Source organism: Acanthopagrus latus, chromosome 14 (genome assembly GCF_904848185.1).
Source record: "Acanthopagrus latus isolate v.2019 chromosome 14, fAcaLat1.1, whole genome shotgun sequence".
NCBI classification, from domain to species: domain Eukaryota; kingdom Metazoa; phylum Chordata; class Actinopteri; order Spariformes; family Sparidae; genus Acanthopagrus; species Acanthopagrus latus.
The window spans coordinates 19714590-19732096 of record NC_051052.1 but is presented as its reverse complement, the minus strand read 5'-3'; the positions used below and the strand labels follow the sequence as shown (position 1 = coordinate 19732096).

General features: G+C 44.9%; 1 protein-coding gene across 2 annotated transcripts in view; it reads right to left on the bottom strand.

Moving 5' to 3' along the window:
- The window catches only part of usp6nl (USP6 N-terminal like), a 69849-nt gene that overhangs the window by 45887 nt on the left and 6455 nt on the right, over positions 1-17507 (bottom strand). The window contains exon 2 of one of the 2 annotated variants that reach the window (XM_037121931.1): positions 14888-14994. In XM_037121931.1, coding sequence (XP_036977826.1) covers positions 14888-14891 — 4 coding nt within the window. In that variant the 5' untranslated portion in view covers positions 14892-14994. Of the gene's footprint in view, positions 1-184; positions 274-14887; positions 14995-17507 lie in introns of those variants that run through there. The other variant, XM_037121930.1, reaches the window with a different exon arrangement.

Sequence of the window (17507 nt, the reverse complement as noted above, 5' to 3'; positions counted from 1 at the left end):
AAGCTGTAAAATTGAGGCATTCTCTCCATTTTTAATCCACTGAACAGTTTAGTCCTGTTTGTCCGACTAACAAATGTTAAAGAATTAAATCTCCATCAGGTTGGGAGACTCCACAGCTAAAATGACAAACTCACATTTACAGACTTTTATCATCTAATATGTGAGCAGACAGTTTCCTACTTACACTTCCAACAGACATGCAGCAACATCATCCTGCTGGAGACATGTTTCTGTCCACCCGCTGAAGGAAGTCCAAGAGCAGACGAGCTGAACTGTCACATTTTTTTTTTTTTTTTTTTTTGTTAAAAGCGGCGTTTTCCAAACCGACAACTATAAAACACTGAACATCTGTCGACAGCTGGCAGCCTCACAGTCCAAAGTATCTGGATCCAAACCGTCCTGCACGTCACAACGCTCCAACACTCGTAAGGCAACAAGGCTCACAGATTTGAGTCAGCATTTTGAAAGGTTGACCAGTTCAGAACAGTCAATGGATGGAGGAGGAGGAGGAGGAGGAGGAGGAGGAGGAGGAGGAGTGGAGGGGGGGGGGGGATTCCCCAGAATGCCCTCCTCTCTCTGACTTTCTCACTCCCTTTCCTCTCCCCTTCCTCTCTCGGCCTGGCGTGGCGCCACGGCGAGCGAGGGAATGGGAACGGACGGGAAAGAAAACACAGTGGAACAACATCGCCGCTCTGCCTCACACTTCCTGTTTGCCGTCCCTCGTGTCACTTCCTGTTTGAAGTGTGCAGCTCTTTCCACCAATCGGACTCCGGCCCGGAGTTCCAGTGTCCTTCACGGGTGGTTGGATGTCTCGCTGTGACATTTTTTTCCAACGCCACCTGTTCTGCTTCATTCACGTCGCTGCCTCTGATCTCACTTAGAGCTTAATAACATGAAGTTCCATTAAAATCGAATCACATTTTAGGACTCGAACGACCTCCTCGTTCTGAAGCAAGGATATCAGCTCACTTTCAAACAAAGTGCATCAAAATACTTCCCAAAGTTCAGTGACAGCTTGGCCGACTGTTGCACTGGTTGACTTTAATTTGTTGCATGTGGTTTTGTTTTGCTCCGTAAAAAGCAAAACCAGGATTTGTAAACACGAGTCATTGACTCGTAAGTGGTTCTTTTATGAGGCCTGAGAGAAACCACAGCCATAATGAAACAGCTCTTTTTCATAGCTAACAAACTTTATTTTGATCTGTTTCTCCTTGTGTTAAAATCAGTAACGTTTCTCTCCTTTGTTGTCTTTTTCCTCATGCGAGTTGAGCGTACAAGCACAGAGGGTGTCTGAGCTTGTGATTTTACGCTGTATAAATAAAAAATAACTCGATCTGCAGCACCACTGTGGCCCATTTGTTCGAGCTGTCCCAACTTTGATTGTGCATGACAACCTTGTTTCATGGTTTCTTCTCCCTTACCTCAGTTCCTGTCATGTCGCTACTTGACTTTACTACCAGTTCTCGTCATACCAGTTAAGTGCACATTAAACTGAACTAAGGCATCAATCCAGACTGTGTTTTCCCTTCAGAACGGTTTGCTTCCTGAGTACAAATGACGTGAATCAAATATCAGCGTCCGTCTTCAGATGCACATAAAAACATGCCGATTCCCAGTAAAGCGTGCCACAGTCCTCTGGAGGAAAGTGAACTAGATTTTCCCCCCATTTGTTTCGGTCAAAAGGTCAATTTTTTGTGCAGAAAACCAGGCTTTCCAGATGAACACCATCTGTCCTTGAACAAACACACAATATGGGCTGTAAATACATACTAGAAATACGCTTTTCCACTAAAATAAGCTGTTCTTCACAGGTTATCTACCAGCTAAAAACATATATTGAGCCCATTTCCACTTCACGCAGGCAAGTCTTGGATCTTTAGCTGAAGCTTACGTCAAGTTTTCACATCACAAATACGCTGGAAACAGAGAACAACACCAGCTAAAGTAAAAACAAACAGCGTGGAGGCCAGTGAAGATGTTATGTGGATCACCAGGTTTGTACATTTTACTAGGCGCCACCACCGGATGTTGATAACGCGTCAAAACAATGCACTTAAACACTGTGAGTCAGAGAAAAGACTCACCGACTCACCGACAAAACAATCCATCGATTAGTAAAGACAAAACATTAACAGAACTAATCGATGATGGATGCAAACTGTTGCAGGCCTGTACGTGATAGTTATTCTCTTTCTTACAAGAAGAAGTAAAACCCTCCACACACAGTCAGCTCTAACCAAAGGCCAATATATCAGAGAGCCAATAAATCGGTCTGTGACGGGGACTCCAGGCCTCCCTCACAGCTAACCTCTCCCAGGCCTGCCTGACCCGGGCTCACAGTAAACAGCCAGGATGTTTACCACAGAGGTGGGAGATTCAATAGAGAGCTGTGTGTGTGTGTGTGTGTGTGTGTGTGTGTGTGTGTGTGTGTGTGTGTGTGCAGCATTGTTTACAAGGCGACAGTAAAATAAACATCTGGTAAAGCAGCAGAGGAACGGGCCGAGCAGAAGCAGCGGGGGGTTTGATGTGGCAGACAGCCGAAGATCTACGACGACGATGACGGCGGCAACAACACAGCCCCGGTGACTGCGGCAGCGGCGTGGGAGTGAGCGAATATTACCCACAATGCTCCACGCTCGGCCTGACTGTCTCAATCTCTCACACGCACACACACACTCGTGCATTCATACATCACACAGTCGATCAGGTGTATCCCGCTTGACATTGGTCGATAGGGTGTGTGTCGTTTATCACGGGTTGACGGGCGGTGAGATGTTTGTCACCGGCTGCTGTGTGTGTGTGTGTGTGTGTGTGTGTGTGTGTGTGTGTGTGGTTTCTCCACACTCACTGGTTTTACAGTAAGATGCTCGCGGTGTCGCTGGGAGGTTGCATGTGTGGTTTCTTGAGGACTGATAAGATGTGTTTCTCATCAACACTTGATTCGAATACACAGGAATAACATCTTGTGTCATGTTTTGGCAGGTTTATGGGAAAACCTGTTCTGTGTCTTATATGTGTGTGTGTGTGTTTCTAATCCCCATGAAAGAGACCACAAAGGCACCAGGGTCGAATGAGTACTCAGGTGAAATGAGTATCAGGTATAGATAACGTTTTTTTAAGTGTTTTTTACGAGTATATTTTGAGTAAAATACGTCAGATTTTAAAAACCTTGTTTTGGTGAAAGACGTTCACCAAGACAACTTCATGAACGTCTTTGAGCCAAAATGCTCTGATAATAATCCATTCTTGATTGCAGGTGAGTTGAACACTGTGCAGGAGTTTAAGATATTCAAGAAATTACTCAAATTATCACAACAGAGGGCAGAAATATGAAATATTCATACAGCAGAAATATTTGTCACCATGTTGTGACACTTCATACAATAATTATAGGAAACATCAAGAAACTATGACCTTAAAACTCTAATATGTAACCTTATTATTACTGGGAGAAAGAATAACTTGACCTCTTCAGAGGAAACAGCTTGATATCAGGATCTAACTGGATATCAGTGAGCTGCAGCCCAGCGGAGAACGTGCAGTCGCAGGGTGAATTCACACAGCTGAGAAACACTTTACAAGCCCTTGAAGCCGCTCAACACAGCAAAGCTTTCTTTTGTTGTACAGGATGCCGGCGTTCTTCAAGTCCAGACATTAAGTATTGATGGATGAAACTTTCTGAGCGAGAGGGCCACCGCTGTCGCCGCCACCGCCGCCGCCAACAAACAGCAGCTCTGCTCGTCTCACCATGGCAACTGAACACAGAGAGGCCATGAAAAGCCGGAGACGAGGGGATGTCATAATTTCTGTCTGAGGGAACGAAAGCAACAGAGAGGTGTCACATTCTCCTGGTGTAATTATCTCGCCTGAGGTATCGTCGTGGATAATATTAAAACAGTATTCATCCAAAGACTTCTTTATTCTGCGTATGTTTGCAAACTGGAGGCTTCAGTTCTGCCGCTTCTGTTCTGATACGTATTTCTTTTTGCAGCTAAATCGTCCTCTGTGAAACCGACTGCGAGTGAGGCACATTTAAATCAGCGCAACAGACGGAATATTTAACATACAGCTACAGTAAATTTGACCACAGCTGAAGGAAAGCACGGATATTTGCAACCTCTGAACTTGAATTTACTGTCTCCATCTCTTATCTCTGCCACTGTTGTCCAGTCACGCCGCTGCTCCTCAAAGAAAACAAACTGACATGTGTGGTCTGCTGCTACTTTGTCAGGGGAAAATCAGGAGTAAAAAGCGTATATATGCCACACCAACCTTTCTATAAATCCCCAGGTCCACTTCGAGCTGTATAATGTAGCAGGAAAAACCTGATAAAAGTGCAGCAGTATGGAAAACTTGCCCTGCAGCAGTGAAAATAAACCAGGTGGCGGTGCAAATCCTTTTTTCATCTGCGGCACCACGGCTGCAGAGAGGTATCAGACTGTTCCTCCACGCTCCACTCAGCCAAAGAAATCCATCCAACCACTCCAAAATGTATTACTGAAGCCCTGCAACTACAAACTTTGCATAGAGGCACTGAAAAGATTTTTGAAGTTCTATCTTCGCTATTAAAAAAAAAAACCTGAAGTGGACTCTTCTTAATAAGATGAAGTTCCTGTTGGAACAGGATTTTTGGGTGGAGCACACACTCTGCTTTTGTTTCCACTGACTTCTCACTGGAACTACACCTGGGCACTGATCACCCAGCTGTGTGTAATCCACGTCTCAGGTACTGTGAAAACAAAAAAAAAGGACTTTAAAAAAAGGTGGAGAAGAAACCAAACCAAGACGTCCAGGCGCCTTTTAATATAACGGGCTAAAGGCTGGATTCAGTCACGCACACGAAGGATTTTGCGGTCTGTCAGAAATGGAAATCTGACAAGAAACAAGATAAAAATGAAAATAAAGGATCTCAACGCCTGAAGAGTGGAAGAGACCAAGAAAACTAAGACCGGTTTGGGCTGCGAGCAAAGTCAGGAATTGCGCAAGACAAAATCACTGACAGCCTCAGCTTCATGTTTACCAGCGTCATCTGTACGTCCACCGGCCTTCTGTCATTTTTTAAGCAAATGTGCAAAAAGATCAACTGGCTCCAGCTTCCTCAGTGTGATAATTAGCTGTGTTTTCTTTGCCCCTGATGATCATAAATTGCATATTGTGGGGTTTTTGGATAATTGGAGGGATCAAACAAGACATTTTGAGTGACTGGGGAACTGTGATGGACATGTTTAATCATTCTCTGACACTTCATGGACCAAATAATTGATCACTCACAAGGCTGCCAAATGGTCGACTCTGTGGGGGAACGTTTCCATCTGTTTAGCGGGCTGTTTCCAAGGATTTCTGACCATCTCTGGGTGTTTTGGTTGCAACCAAAACCAATATTTTATAAGCCAAACCGTGACCGTGTCCTCACCCTCACTGAGTAGTTTTTGTGCCTAAACAGAAGCAGCGCATTACCATTTGCTGATTCGAACTTGGGTAACATTTATTCTGACGCCTGGTTTTGAAGCAGGACTGTTCAACCAAATCAAACTGCATCTCATCCATCAAACTGGACGACTGACTGGACCAGATCTAGTTTTAAATGAAGGGAAAACCTGACAAATAACTATGTCATGTTGAGTATGTTAGGTGCAGGTGAGGATGTGTTCAGGTATGTGATCTACCAGGTTGCGTCAGTGTGTGTCTGAGAAACATTATATTCACCCGTTGAATCCTCTGACTGGTGGCTTCAGCATGTCGAGGCTGATGCCCTGAGGACGGGGTCTGAGGATCCATTTCCTACTGCTGCCCTGTTTACTGGGAGATGTAATCATATTCCAGCAAGGCTTCCTTCCTGTAACCCCTCCACCCCCTCCTATTGCTCAACACACACACACACACACACACACACACACACTCGAACACAACCTCCCTGTCACCACAAAACGTGACATCCGAGCATCATTCACCACTGCAAGGAAAGGACAGAAAACGCTGAGAGGGGAGGGAGAGAGGAAGAACTGCATTCCTCCACACAACTGGCATCACATCACACACTTCACACTCAACACACAGCTACTAACCTTCAAACATCACCGGCTACACACTGGCAGCAATTGAAATGAAACAGGGAGGTTGGATAGAAAGACAAAGAGAGAAAGAGAGAGAGAGAGAAAGGAGGACAGAGTAGACTGAAAACAGAGACCAAGGAGACACTTCTAACAGCATAGAAATAAGCACAAAATGCTTTCAAGTTCAATTCTCATCCCAGTCTGCAAAAAAAAGAAAAAAGTCCTTCAAAATGTGTCAGTGTGTGATCGCAGCAGTGGGAACGATGATCAAAGCTGCACAAGGACAAGTTATCTTCCTGAGAGATACACGCAGCATCGCCGTCCAGATTAGACGATCTCACAATCAGCGCCGGTGTCGGTTGGACACTTGAACTCTTGAGGAAAAAAAAAAAGGACAGATTTGTGAGTGAAACTGCATTTTCAAGGCGGCCTCACTTTGTCCTCAAGCAGAGGCCTGAACTGCTGATCTGTCAGTTACTGCATCATTAGAAACAGGCCTCCAAATGACACGGTCACAACCATTCAGAGGAAAGTCCAGATATTTAGATATTTTGTTCGTACAGTAACTTTTGGTGCAAAGAAACAAGCTGAAGACAGTAAAAACAAAAGCTACGCGTGTGTTTTTGACCTTATGTTGCAGGATTTTCCGATGCTGTGCTTACGCTCTGGTTAGGTTTAGGCACAAACAACACATAGTTAGGCTCAGGAAGACATTACGTGTTTGGCTTAAAATATCTATGATCATGGCTGGAAATGTCTCATTCAGCAACACAGCTAAAAAACAAATGGCCCCACATACCGACAATGAATTCTGGTTTCGTTGCCATAAACACTGCTCGAAAAACTGTCCTGCGGTCTCCTTAAAAACATCCAGTGGCGTCATGTTTATAAATGTAGAAATGCTGAGGTCGCTCATCGAAAACATCCAGCGGTTTCACGCTTACAGATGTTGACATGTAGACTCGAGCTGCGGTCACTGATTTGGCAGCCTTCTCTACTGGGGGCGGCGCTCTTAGTGGTTTTATTGCATGTTACTGATTTTCATCAGCTCTTTCTCACTTCAGAAGTCATGATTTAATACATCCAGTAATGTTCAAGAGCTGTAAACAGGAAAAAAAGTTACAGTAATAAAGCTACAGGTTGCCTTTCTGTTCGGCACAGTGGTACATGTTGCCTCTCACCATCTGGTCTGTCAGGGGAATTTCAGATTTGCTCGGTCCTTGCTTTTGCTCGTGTTTGCTCAGTTAATAACGCCAGATTTCTGACAGCGCTTGAAGGCAGCGTTTGTTGTTGTTTTTGTACAGTTAAGCCTTGAAGTGATGATGACAGATCCCTCCGGTGTGAAATGTGTCTTCTTGCTTCGCTCAGGATGCAGAAAGTCAGAGCCTCAGAATGACTCCAGGCTAATTACTGGAAAGATCGGTATTTGTTTGTTGAGGAAAGCACCTGAGGAACGAGGACTGTTGTTGTTGTTGTTCCACAGGTCGGGCAGGTTTATTAGCCTGCCGCGCTTCCTCTGCTTCAAGGCCTTTGTCACCCTGAGCGTGCTGTGAATTTGAACTTGGAACAGAAATTAGGGATTAAAATTAGTCCAGATTTTATGCCGGATGACATGCTGGTTTCATTAAAGCTGCTGTGTCAGATCCACATCTAAGGTCTCCCGCAGGAAGGAAATGAGGCGGCGATGTGCCGGCGGAGGCCGTCTCCAGTGTGACATTAACGCCGGAGACTTTATAAACACTGTGTTTTCACTGCTGCAGCAGAAAAGGTCATCAAGCCTGCAACTCCCAGAACACTTCTTACTGTGGTTCTCGCTTCACTTCTCCCTCTTTTTTTTCCCTTTTTAACCCACAATTCAATTTGTTTTGCTGACTGCTTTATTGGCATGAGGCAGCGTTTATACACCAACCGAAGCAGAAGCTGACAGAGTGGAAAACATTCACTGTAGAGCAGAAACAATGGAGAAGAATTCATCAGTTCTCTTTGCTCTAAAAATACGTGACGCTGTTTGTTTTATGATGGCAGCTTAAAAAGCAATAAGCTCGTTCCAGGTAAAGGTAAAGGTACAGGTGATTTTACATCATCTGCTGCTGCCGCCATTGGCATTCTGTAAACCATGCCGTTGTGTTTTTCCACTGGCACTTCGGGCCACGCCAAGTCAAACCAAGCAGTGGCAATTTCCATTACCAGCTTCACTGCGCCAAGCCCGGGATAGAAGCCTTCTGTCTGTTGGTGGTGGTGCTCTGGTTTGGTTAAAGCAAAAAACCACTTGGTTACGGTGAGTAAAACGTCATGATTTGGATCAAAATATCTGTTGTTTGTCGCCATAAACGAGGCTGGTTATTGTCCTGAGGTCTCTGTAAAAATACAGAGTGGTGCCTGGTTTACAAATACTGAAACTCACGGTGCCGCTTCGAACATATCCTGATGTTTCACACTCATAAATGTTGAAACGTTGACTCAAACTGTGGTCACCATCTTGCTAGTTTTTAGCCAAGCGGGCTGCGGCGGCGTTTTGCGACCGCGCTCAAACAAATGATCGCAAGACTGAAGTCATGTCTGTGCAGGAAACCTGATAGAAAGGCTTTTATAACTCTGAGTGTCATTTTGTAGCTTCGTACCGAATGTTTATGGTTTGAAGTTTAGTGTTTCATCGTGTTCGCTTTCAGCTGTTTGAGAAGTTGTGTTAAGTTGGTGAAAACCCAACAATTACAGATTTTAAATACCAAACGTACGGAGGACTTTTATTGTGAAGAATTTATAGGAAATCAAACATGTTTGTCACCGAATTAGAGGAGCTTCGTTAGCAGCTATTCTTTAATAATACCGTGGGAAGGAAGAATATTACAGCTGCTTCTTTGCACCATTACAGTAACCAAGCCAAGCCAAAAAAAGCCAGCACGTGTGTGAAAAAAATTAAAGACAACAAGGCCTTAGAGCTTCTTACCCTCCCAGCAGAGGACAACATCATACGCCATATAACAGCCTGACGTGCATATAAAACATCACACCAGAAACTCCTGTACTTTCAGAGTACTGTGGGTTTTATTAGCTCTGGAATCACACACAACCCTCCTCACCAGCTGGGTGGCACCGGAAGCAACGCTCCTCCACTGAAGCAGCACTTTAACGCGGTGCTATTTCCAGTCCGAACACCCGCTAAGAGCTATTTGGAACGCCGACGTCTCGGGCGGAGAATGACACATCTGCGCCATTAGCCGTCATCTACCTTCAACACGCCATGCTCACGAGGCTCGTGGCCTGGAAAATGTGGTCGAGGTAATAACACTCTCCGAGGTGTCTCGGGTGCTCAGACAAACATCTCCGACGGAGCTAACCACAGAAAGTGTGTGTTGAGCAGCGTCCAGGTGTGAACGTGTCCGACTGTGTGATTGTAGCTGGTTGGACAAACCTGCACGCTCAGCCGACTTTTAATAGATATCGCAGGTGGAGCAGGATTGTCGGCGTAAAGACCCTTTGCTGCGTGCTTTGTTTGGCTAAGCTAACCATGCTAGAGTCCAGCAGATGGAGGCCAGATGAGGCTCCGAGGAGGACGCAATTATCCTGCACCACACCCAGACACTGAGCCCAGCAGGCCACCCAGCGACATCAGTCTTCTCCGACAGGGAGAGATGAATGAGGTGTGTGTGTGTGTGTGTGTGGTAATAGGTGGAGGACAGGTGAACAGATTGGAGCCAATCGTCCGTGCCTCATCATCATCATCACCGTGCTGATCAACAGTGCTCTCAAAACCTCCCATTTGTGAGTTCAGAGGCGGTAAAGTCACATTTGAACACTTAATAACAACATGGAACCTTTAAAAAAGGTAATTTTAGGGTTACTGATGTCTTATTTTAGAAACAAGCTGCCAACGAAGGAGAGGAAAAACACTTTTCAGGAGCATATTGTGTTTATTCTGTGATGGACAAGTTTCCAAAAATGCTAAAAAATGTAAAGATTAAAAGTGTCACATTTAAACCTCAGATTCTGATGACGGACAGCTCAGAGTTTACTTTTTAACTTTTGAGATTAAACATTGGATCCATCTTCACTCCTGTTTATCAACCTGACTGCAGCAAATTAACTTTACTTCGTCACCGTAACGTTAATCTGGATTTAAAAACACTTGTACGAGTAATGTGAATAAACTAATCCTGAGGTTTGTTTGTTGGCGGTGAACACACACCATCATTGCCGACATTCATGACATTTTTTTTTATGATGTAATTTTGGCACAGAAGTTCACAGACAAGCTATTGTTTTAAAATGCTGTTCACATTACATTTATTGTCGTTAATGGACTTCCTTCCTCACTCTCGCCCAGAAATTATGGCGAGCAGCCGGCCAAATAAAACACAAGTCACCTTCAGTAAACGCGTGGACTTCTGGAAACATTTGGGATAAAATATTATCTTTCCAAACTACATTTACTATAGACTTTGTTGGGCTGTTCTTCTTCTGCGTTTAATTATAGTAGCAACAATAAAAAGAAAAGAAATGAGCAAGACATAATGCACCGAGACAATCATGGTAGTCATGTCCGATCTCAGAAAATGTGCTTTGTAAACTCTTCGTACATTTATAAAGTACCAAAAAGTTGCATGACTTTAGCACACAGGAAGAGACAGAATATAAATAGGAACTTATTTACAATATCGGCGCTCCTTCCTCTTTCTCCCTCGTTCCTTCCCTCATTTATTTCTGCGAGGACGCGCCGCTGAATCCGTTACCTTCCTTTACCTAACAGCACCGTTTATACAACACCAATAAAAACTCTTTGCTTCTGCGTCTCTTCCTCATTTGTCATTAATCTCCTCTCCCTCCGCTGTTATCACTCCTGTTTCCTCCAACAGCGTCGGGTGTGCGAGGAGCAGCTGGGAGTCGTGGTGCCGCAGACAGACAGACAGAGCTGTGGTGTATTATTAGCACGTTTAATGACTGTGTGCTTCTTCTACTCACACTGATATTATTCGTCACGTCACGTCCAGCCTGAGGGGCGACGTGGGCATGTTTTGATCAGATCACAAACGCCTGATAAAGTTTTGTCCCAGACATGCCCACGTGATACTAAATGTTTTGTGCTTTTTATTTAATTTCATGAGTAATTTAGCAACGTGTCCGGCAAACGGTGGGCTTCAAAACATCTGCGAACACGCTGAAAATCCTCGGTGTTGTTATGTGAGCCTGGAAATATTCACGAAAAGGGTCAGAAGTGTCGTTCTAAAGTCAACTCGAGGTCAGATTCAAGGTTTTAAAAGCGTGGGGGAATAAAAAAAGCACTGCAACGTGAAAGTTTATTTTAAAAATCGAGATTTAAACAGAGCTGCAAAGAGGAAAATGAAGATAAAAGCATCTGTGGTTTGGCAGAGATGTACTTAGCCAACATTTATTCTGGTGATCGGGTTGATTATTTGTCTTTGCAGCACAAGGAAACATCACTTCAACAGCAGAATGAGACACTCAACAGTGGCTGTGTGGTCCGAGGTCAAATGAGAGCTTCCACACGAGCCTAAAACTCAATATTACTACTAATTATAGTGTTTTGCACTGCTTGCAAGCACTTCAGGGATCTCAGACCACACTGCAAGGACTCCCTGCAGCACTGCACCTGCAGTGAAGCTCCGTTAAATGACGAGTCTGATTCCTTCCTCCGGCTCAGACCATCAGGAGTAAGTCATCCATCCTTGTTAAGAGACTCGTTAGAGGAAGCTGACCTCGCCCTGCCCCGAGCGCGAGCCCGAGCCCGAGCCCGGCGGCTGGCTGCGTTTTTTTTGTGTGTGTGCCTCTGTTGTGTGTGTGTGTTGTCGGGGAGGTAATTAAGGTAATTAGCTCAGGATATCAACCATCTCCAGCCGAGAGGGGCGAGTCTATCAAAGGTTGGGATAAATAATGAAACACATAAAAAGCCTTTCTCCCCGAACGCCGGCTGCTTACGAAGCACATTCAGGTCACAGTGAAGCAACAACGAGCAGTTTGTTCATCTCGTCAGTTTCCTCTCCGAGTATCTGGAGGTCATTTTGCTCAAGTGTTTATAAAGAGTTTTTAGAGACTTTTGTTGATTGTTTTCACTCCTTTCTCATTTTGTTTGACACGTTTTGATTTATTCTGCGTCGACAGAGTTTGATTTTATTGATTTCAGCAGTTTGTAGCTGCAGAGCTAGCCGAGAACGACGCAAAGTCATAATTTTTCTGACATTTTCAACATGTTTTTGCCTCTTTTGTTAACACAACAATGTATTGATTTTATGAATCCAGCGCAACAAGGCCTTTGGGTCTCATTCACACACACACACACACACACACACACACACTTAGAAATAGAGCGCATAAACCACCAAGCTGCCGAAAGGCTTTTCCCGCTGTTACACGACTCAGATCATCAATCACGCTTCCCTCCATTTTAATCACTCACAGTCAATCAGATCAACCACCTAACCTCCCCTGCCACACACACACACACACACACACACACACACACACACACACAAACAGGTGTGTGTGTGTGTGTATGTGTGCGGAGTGTGCAAAGGAAAAGGCAGTAATCGGGTTAAACCTCTCAGCGCTCCCCTTCGGCAGCGTCTGCTTAATCCAATCGCCTTCCAGTAAACGCCTGACATGCGTTGGGTTGCCCCGGTAACCCAGTGCCAGCCCCCCCCCGGTACTGGGATCGACAGCCTCGCAGCTCGGCAGCGGTCGAACGGCGCAGAGTGAGTTAACGCTGCTGGCAGGCTGCCGCTCAGCTCTTATCTGTGAAGTGAGCTAAACAGCACACGACAACAAGAAGGTCTGAGAGGGCAGAGCTGGAAACGACTGAGGCCTCGCATCAACCAGGGAAATATAATCTGTCTGATTCACACAAGAAGCTTCACTGTCGGCCATAAATGTATATAACATCCAGTCTTGGTATTATTGAGATGCAGCTTAAATCGCGGGCGTTAACGCTGTGTTACGATCAAGTTTTATACACATTTTTTGAAACTTTTTAGACAGTTGCGGATCAACAAACAGATGAGTGAGATTCACATTACACATCATCTGGAAATGTTTCCTAAATGTTTCTAAAGCAGATGAAAAAACAAGAATGGTAACATCAGAAAACCCGTCTTTTTTTTGACAGAAAATCCACAATGTTGCAAAAATGCACCTTTAATATTACTGCCAGAGTCTCTTTTACCAACAAGGCATGAAATAAATCTAACATATCAACATTTAGGGATGTATTGATCTGGTACGACTGTATTGGAGCTGAATCTGACTGGATTACATTTACAGGTGTCGGCCACGGAATTACCTGTTCTACAATCACATCTAATCTTAAAATGTGCGTCAAATTCAGTTTCCACTGTGAGATTCAGTCATTCAGTCACGGCATAATCCACAACTTCATCTCCACGTACGTAAAAATGATTCCACTGATATCCATACAGTAAAGTCGAGGTTCAGGGATTATAATCCGCTGTAATATAACCAGACTCTCAATATCTAGATCACAGGAGCGGCCATTTGTTTTGACAAAAGGTTAAAAGTGTCACAACATGCCATTAGAAAATAAAAACGCAGATGATGCAGAGATTATATTCTGTAACCAGGCTTGTTTGGAACAGAACCAAACAAAGAATCATGTCATCAATTTAAATGTACATAAATATCCATGAAAACTGTGACTCGTATCGAAATCGCCGCATCTTTCAAAATAACGGCAGTGTGAACTTCATCACATCTCCCTGTCGCATGACGAGGAGGACACAGGACACACCCCGGAGATAAAAAATGATCAGTTCTGCTGCTGCAGTGTGTGTGTGTGTGTGTGTGTGTGTGTGTGTGTGTGTCGCTGCACACATGTATGAACGTATGAGACATTAAGCGAATATACTGCGGTCTGTTCTCGCCCGGTGACTCACACATGAGGCCGTGCCATTACAGTCACTCTGACATACAGCGGTGCACACACACACACACACACACACAGTAGATGGAGCTGATGGAGAGCACATCCCGCTACATTTGCCCTCCCATCATGCTTTGCGGCGTGATTGATGAGCGATGAGGTGGTGGGTTGCAGCACCGTGCCATATGTTTTCTGGGGGGAAGCAGGACGAAGGTGTAAAAGATCCAACGTGTTCACGCTACGTCTCAACCACAGTCTCAGTACCCTGATCCTGTAGATCACATATCAGAGCAAAAGAAATATAAAATATCTAGTTTAAAAAACCCCAAACCATTCACTCCAAAGTGTCTTCCAGCTCTCTCTGCTGGGGGGTTTCAGTCGCCAACCGAAGCTGAGCCACGACAAACACCTCCGAGCCCAGAAACTAATCCAGCATCAGAGAAGTCAAACACTGCTGCTGATTTCACCAAACAGTGTTAAAGCCTCAGTAATGAAAGAGTGTCTTAATCTGCCGCTCCACTAATGGCTCCAAAAAACCCAACTCTGAACTAAACTACTTTAAAGGAGAATTTGGCTGTTCAGGTACAATTGATCACAGTCGGATTATTCCAGCCCCGCAGCCACAAAACCTCTTTTTCTTAGTGCCAGTGTCTTTTTTTTTAAAAAATAGCTCCCAGTGCAGGCAACAGATCATCTATGACTGTTTCTATCGTGGCCCATCACAGAGGCCATGCCAGCTTTCAGCTCCACCTGGAATCCCTCCTCTGCACCAATATCAATCACAAAAACTCAAGATTCATAGTTTACACTGCAACTACAGAAACCTCCATGAATCATCGCACATGCAGCAGTTTGTCAGAGTGTTTTATACTTCCACATTTAAAGATAAAAGCCACTGTACAGCGAAAGAGACAACAAGTGAACAGCCAGTTTTCAGTGAACTTACTCATGGTGGGAGTCCGGGGGTGGGGGGCAGGGCGAGGCCCAGGTAGGGCGGGGCTTTGGACAGGTGAGGTTATAATCCACTGGGTATTTCCTAGAGGCACTCATGACCTGAGGAGACAAACAGAAACACATGAAATCACTTCTGCACATCCAGGACACAACTTTAATATCAAAATGGCGGAGCTGAGGATGAAGCAGCGGCTCAGCTCGTTTTTCTATTAGCTGTTTCCCGTTACATGTCGTTTATTTAATTAACGGAGAGTCAAAGTAAATTTCAGCGAACCTCTGGATGATTTCATCTGGATGATTCATTGCTTGCTGCCTACCAGGAATTTCACCAAAGCAGAAAAATGCCAAAAAGTTTACTCATTGTACTTCTAAAATGTGTGTTTTAGCAACTTTTTTTTCTGTTTTATATCCCTGTAAACTAAATATTTTTGATTTTTGACTGCTGGTTGAGCATAACAAGACATTATGTTGGGTTTTTCTCACATTTAATAGACAGAAAATATATTTATTTCTTTAATCAACAAAGAAATTAGGAATGCTCTTGGATGTATATAGAACTGGACAAACGCTGCCTCAAACCAACCATCTCACACACACACACACGCACAGTTGATTAAGGATGTGGGCCGGCCCATTAACATCTTGACTGGGACAGAATTGGCAGGGCGCAGAGGGCGGCTGAATGAACAGCCTTGTTTGAGCGTGTGTGTGTGTGTGTGTGTGTGTGTGTGCGTGTACGAACATGAACATCCATCCAAATGGGCACGGTCATTGGACTGAATAACGGTAATCTGATGATAGTATGCAGTAATAATGGGTAATTTGATCATTCTGCAGATGCCTGTCGGACGAGGGAGGAGGTGGGCAGGAAGGCGGAGGGGAGGAAATGATGCAGGTGATGTAGAAATTAAGTACCCCTCCACCCCACCACCGCCTCCACCGCCTCCCGTCCCTATGTTGCCATGAGCACGACAACTGCAGATGCTGAAGGATCCGATATCCTCCCCGGGCTGCGAGAGAAAGCAGCACAGGTCAGCAGATTGTTTCAGCAGCGGGGGGAATGACAAACACGCAGCGGAGCAGCAATCTGAGCACACAGTCATTCGCTGTAAAAGGTGAGAAAGAGAACGAAAACTGCCTGATGGGCGTCGTTATCTCCCCGTCGTTATCGCCGACGCTGAGCTTACAGCTGGGTTTGGACGGGTTGCAAAGCAGAGTCAAAGAGCAGCTGTGGTTCACGTGTTGGAGCAGATATAAGTCTTTGAAAGCGAAACTGTCAGCAGAGCTTCATTCTGATATCGCTGAACTCTGATTTGGCGTTGAAACACCTGACATCACCTGTTCCCGCCTACAAACACTCAGACACAACGCAGAAGTCTCTCATACTTTCCTCCAGCAGCCAAGTGTTTCTAAGAACATCTGAACCCCTATTAGCTCCGAGGCTCTGACCCGGGGATTAGATCCACCATATGTCCACCTCTGCCTCTGAGCTGGGACGCCAGCCAGTCGTCAAGACGGAAGCTGACGGAGCTGTTCAGCACGCAGCCAATCAGCCGCGCTGTCACTGAGGAGCTGGGCTCAGTTTACAGAAAGTCTGAGGGAAGAGCTCTGTTATAATCAATGTGTTGGATACGGTTGGTTTTATATATTGATTATCAAGTTGTAAGATTCAGCAAAAACTTTACGAACAAATCCATGAAATCTGGTGCAGAAAGACAACTTTGTTTTCAGAGTGACGATGTACTCTACTGAATGGATTTGACTTCAGTAACTTTTCAGATTCAGAAACATTTTTACACACCCAGCAGACACAGAGAAACATCATGGCTCAATTAGAGTTGTGTTTCAGGACATCACTGGATCTCCTCTGAGCTTTGTTTTGCCCTGCAGCTGCTCGATGCTTCACTATGTCCGCCAGCTAACTTTGTCTTTCCACTGTCAGAGCTGCTGTTAAAAGCGAGCTGGAGTCTTGAAACGCCTCGTAGTTGTCGGTTAAGCAGCTTTAATTCTAAACGGATCCAAAATGTAATTAAAAATATCACGATCCTCAGTGTAAAGTCAGACTGCAAAGACAAAAACAACTCAAGAAAACTCTCATTAGTTTCAGCTTCCATCTGAAATCAATCTTAAAAAAAAAAAAAAAAAAGCTGCCTTTATATCAGTCAAACCTCACTGCTGCTGCTGGAAACAAGACCTCTTTTGTTCTGTGTCGTCAACCCAGCAGGCCAGCAGCTGTGAGCGACGTGTAGCTGCTGTTACGTTGTGTGTTAAAGAGTAACCAGTGTAACCTCAGACTGGTTAGACGTCTCTGAAGTGAATCAACTGCCCGCCGACACAACAGCAACACCGGCAGCTGGTGGCGTTTCATCCAAAATCATCTGCGTCGGCCTTCGTGAACCCACGCTGGCCGATGCAGCGGTGTGTGTTTGCTGGACGTGAAGTTAGTTACATCTGACGCCGGGTCAGGAGCCAACACAACTAACACACACACACACACACACACACACACACACACACACACACACACACACACACACACACACACACACACAGGCCAGAGGGCGGCCCAGCATCTGGTGGTGTGTTGTGTGCTGCTGCTCTGAAGCCGGGCA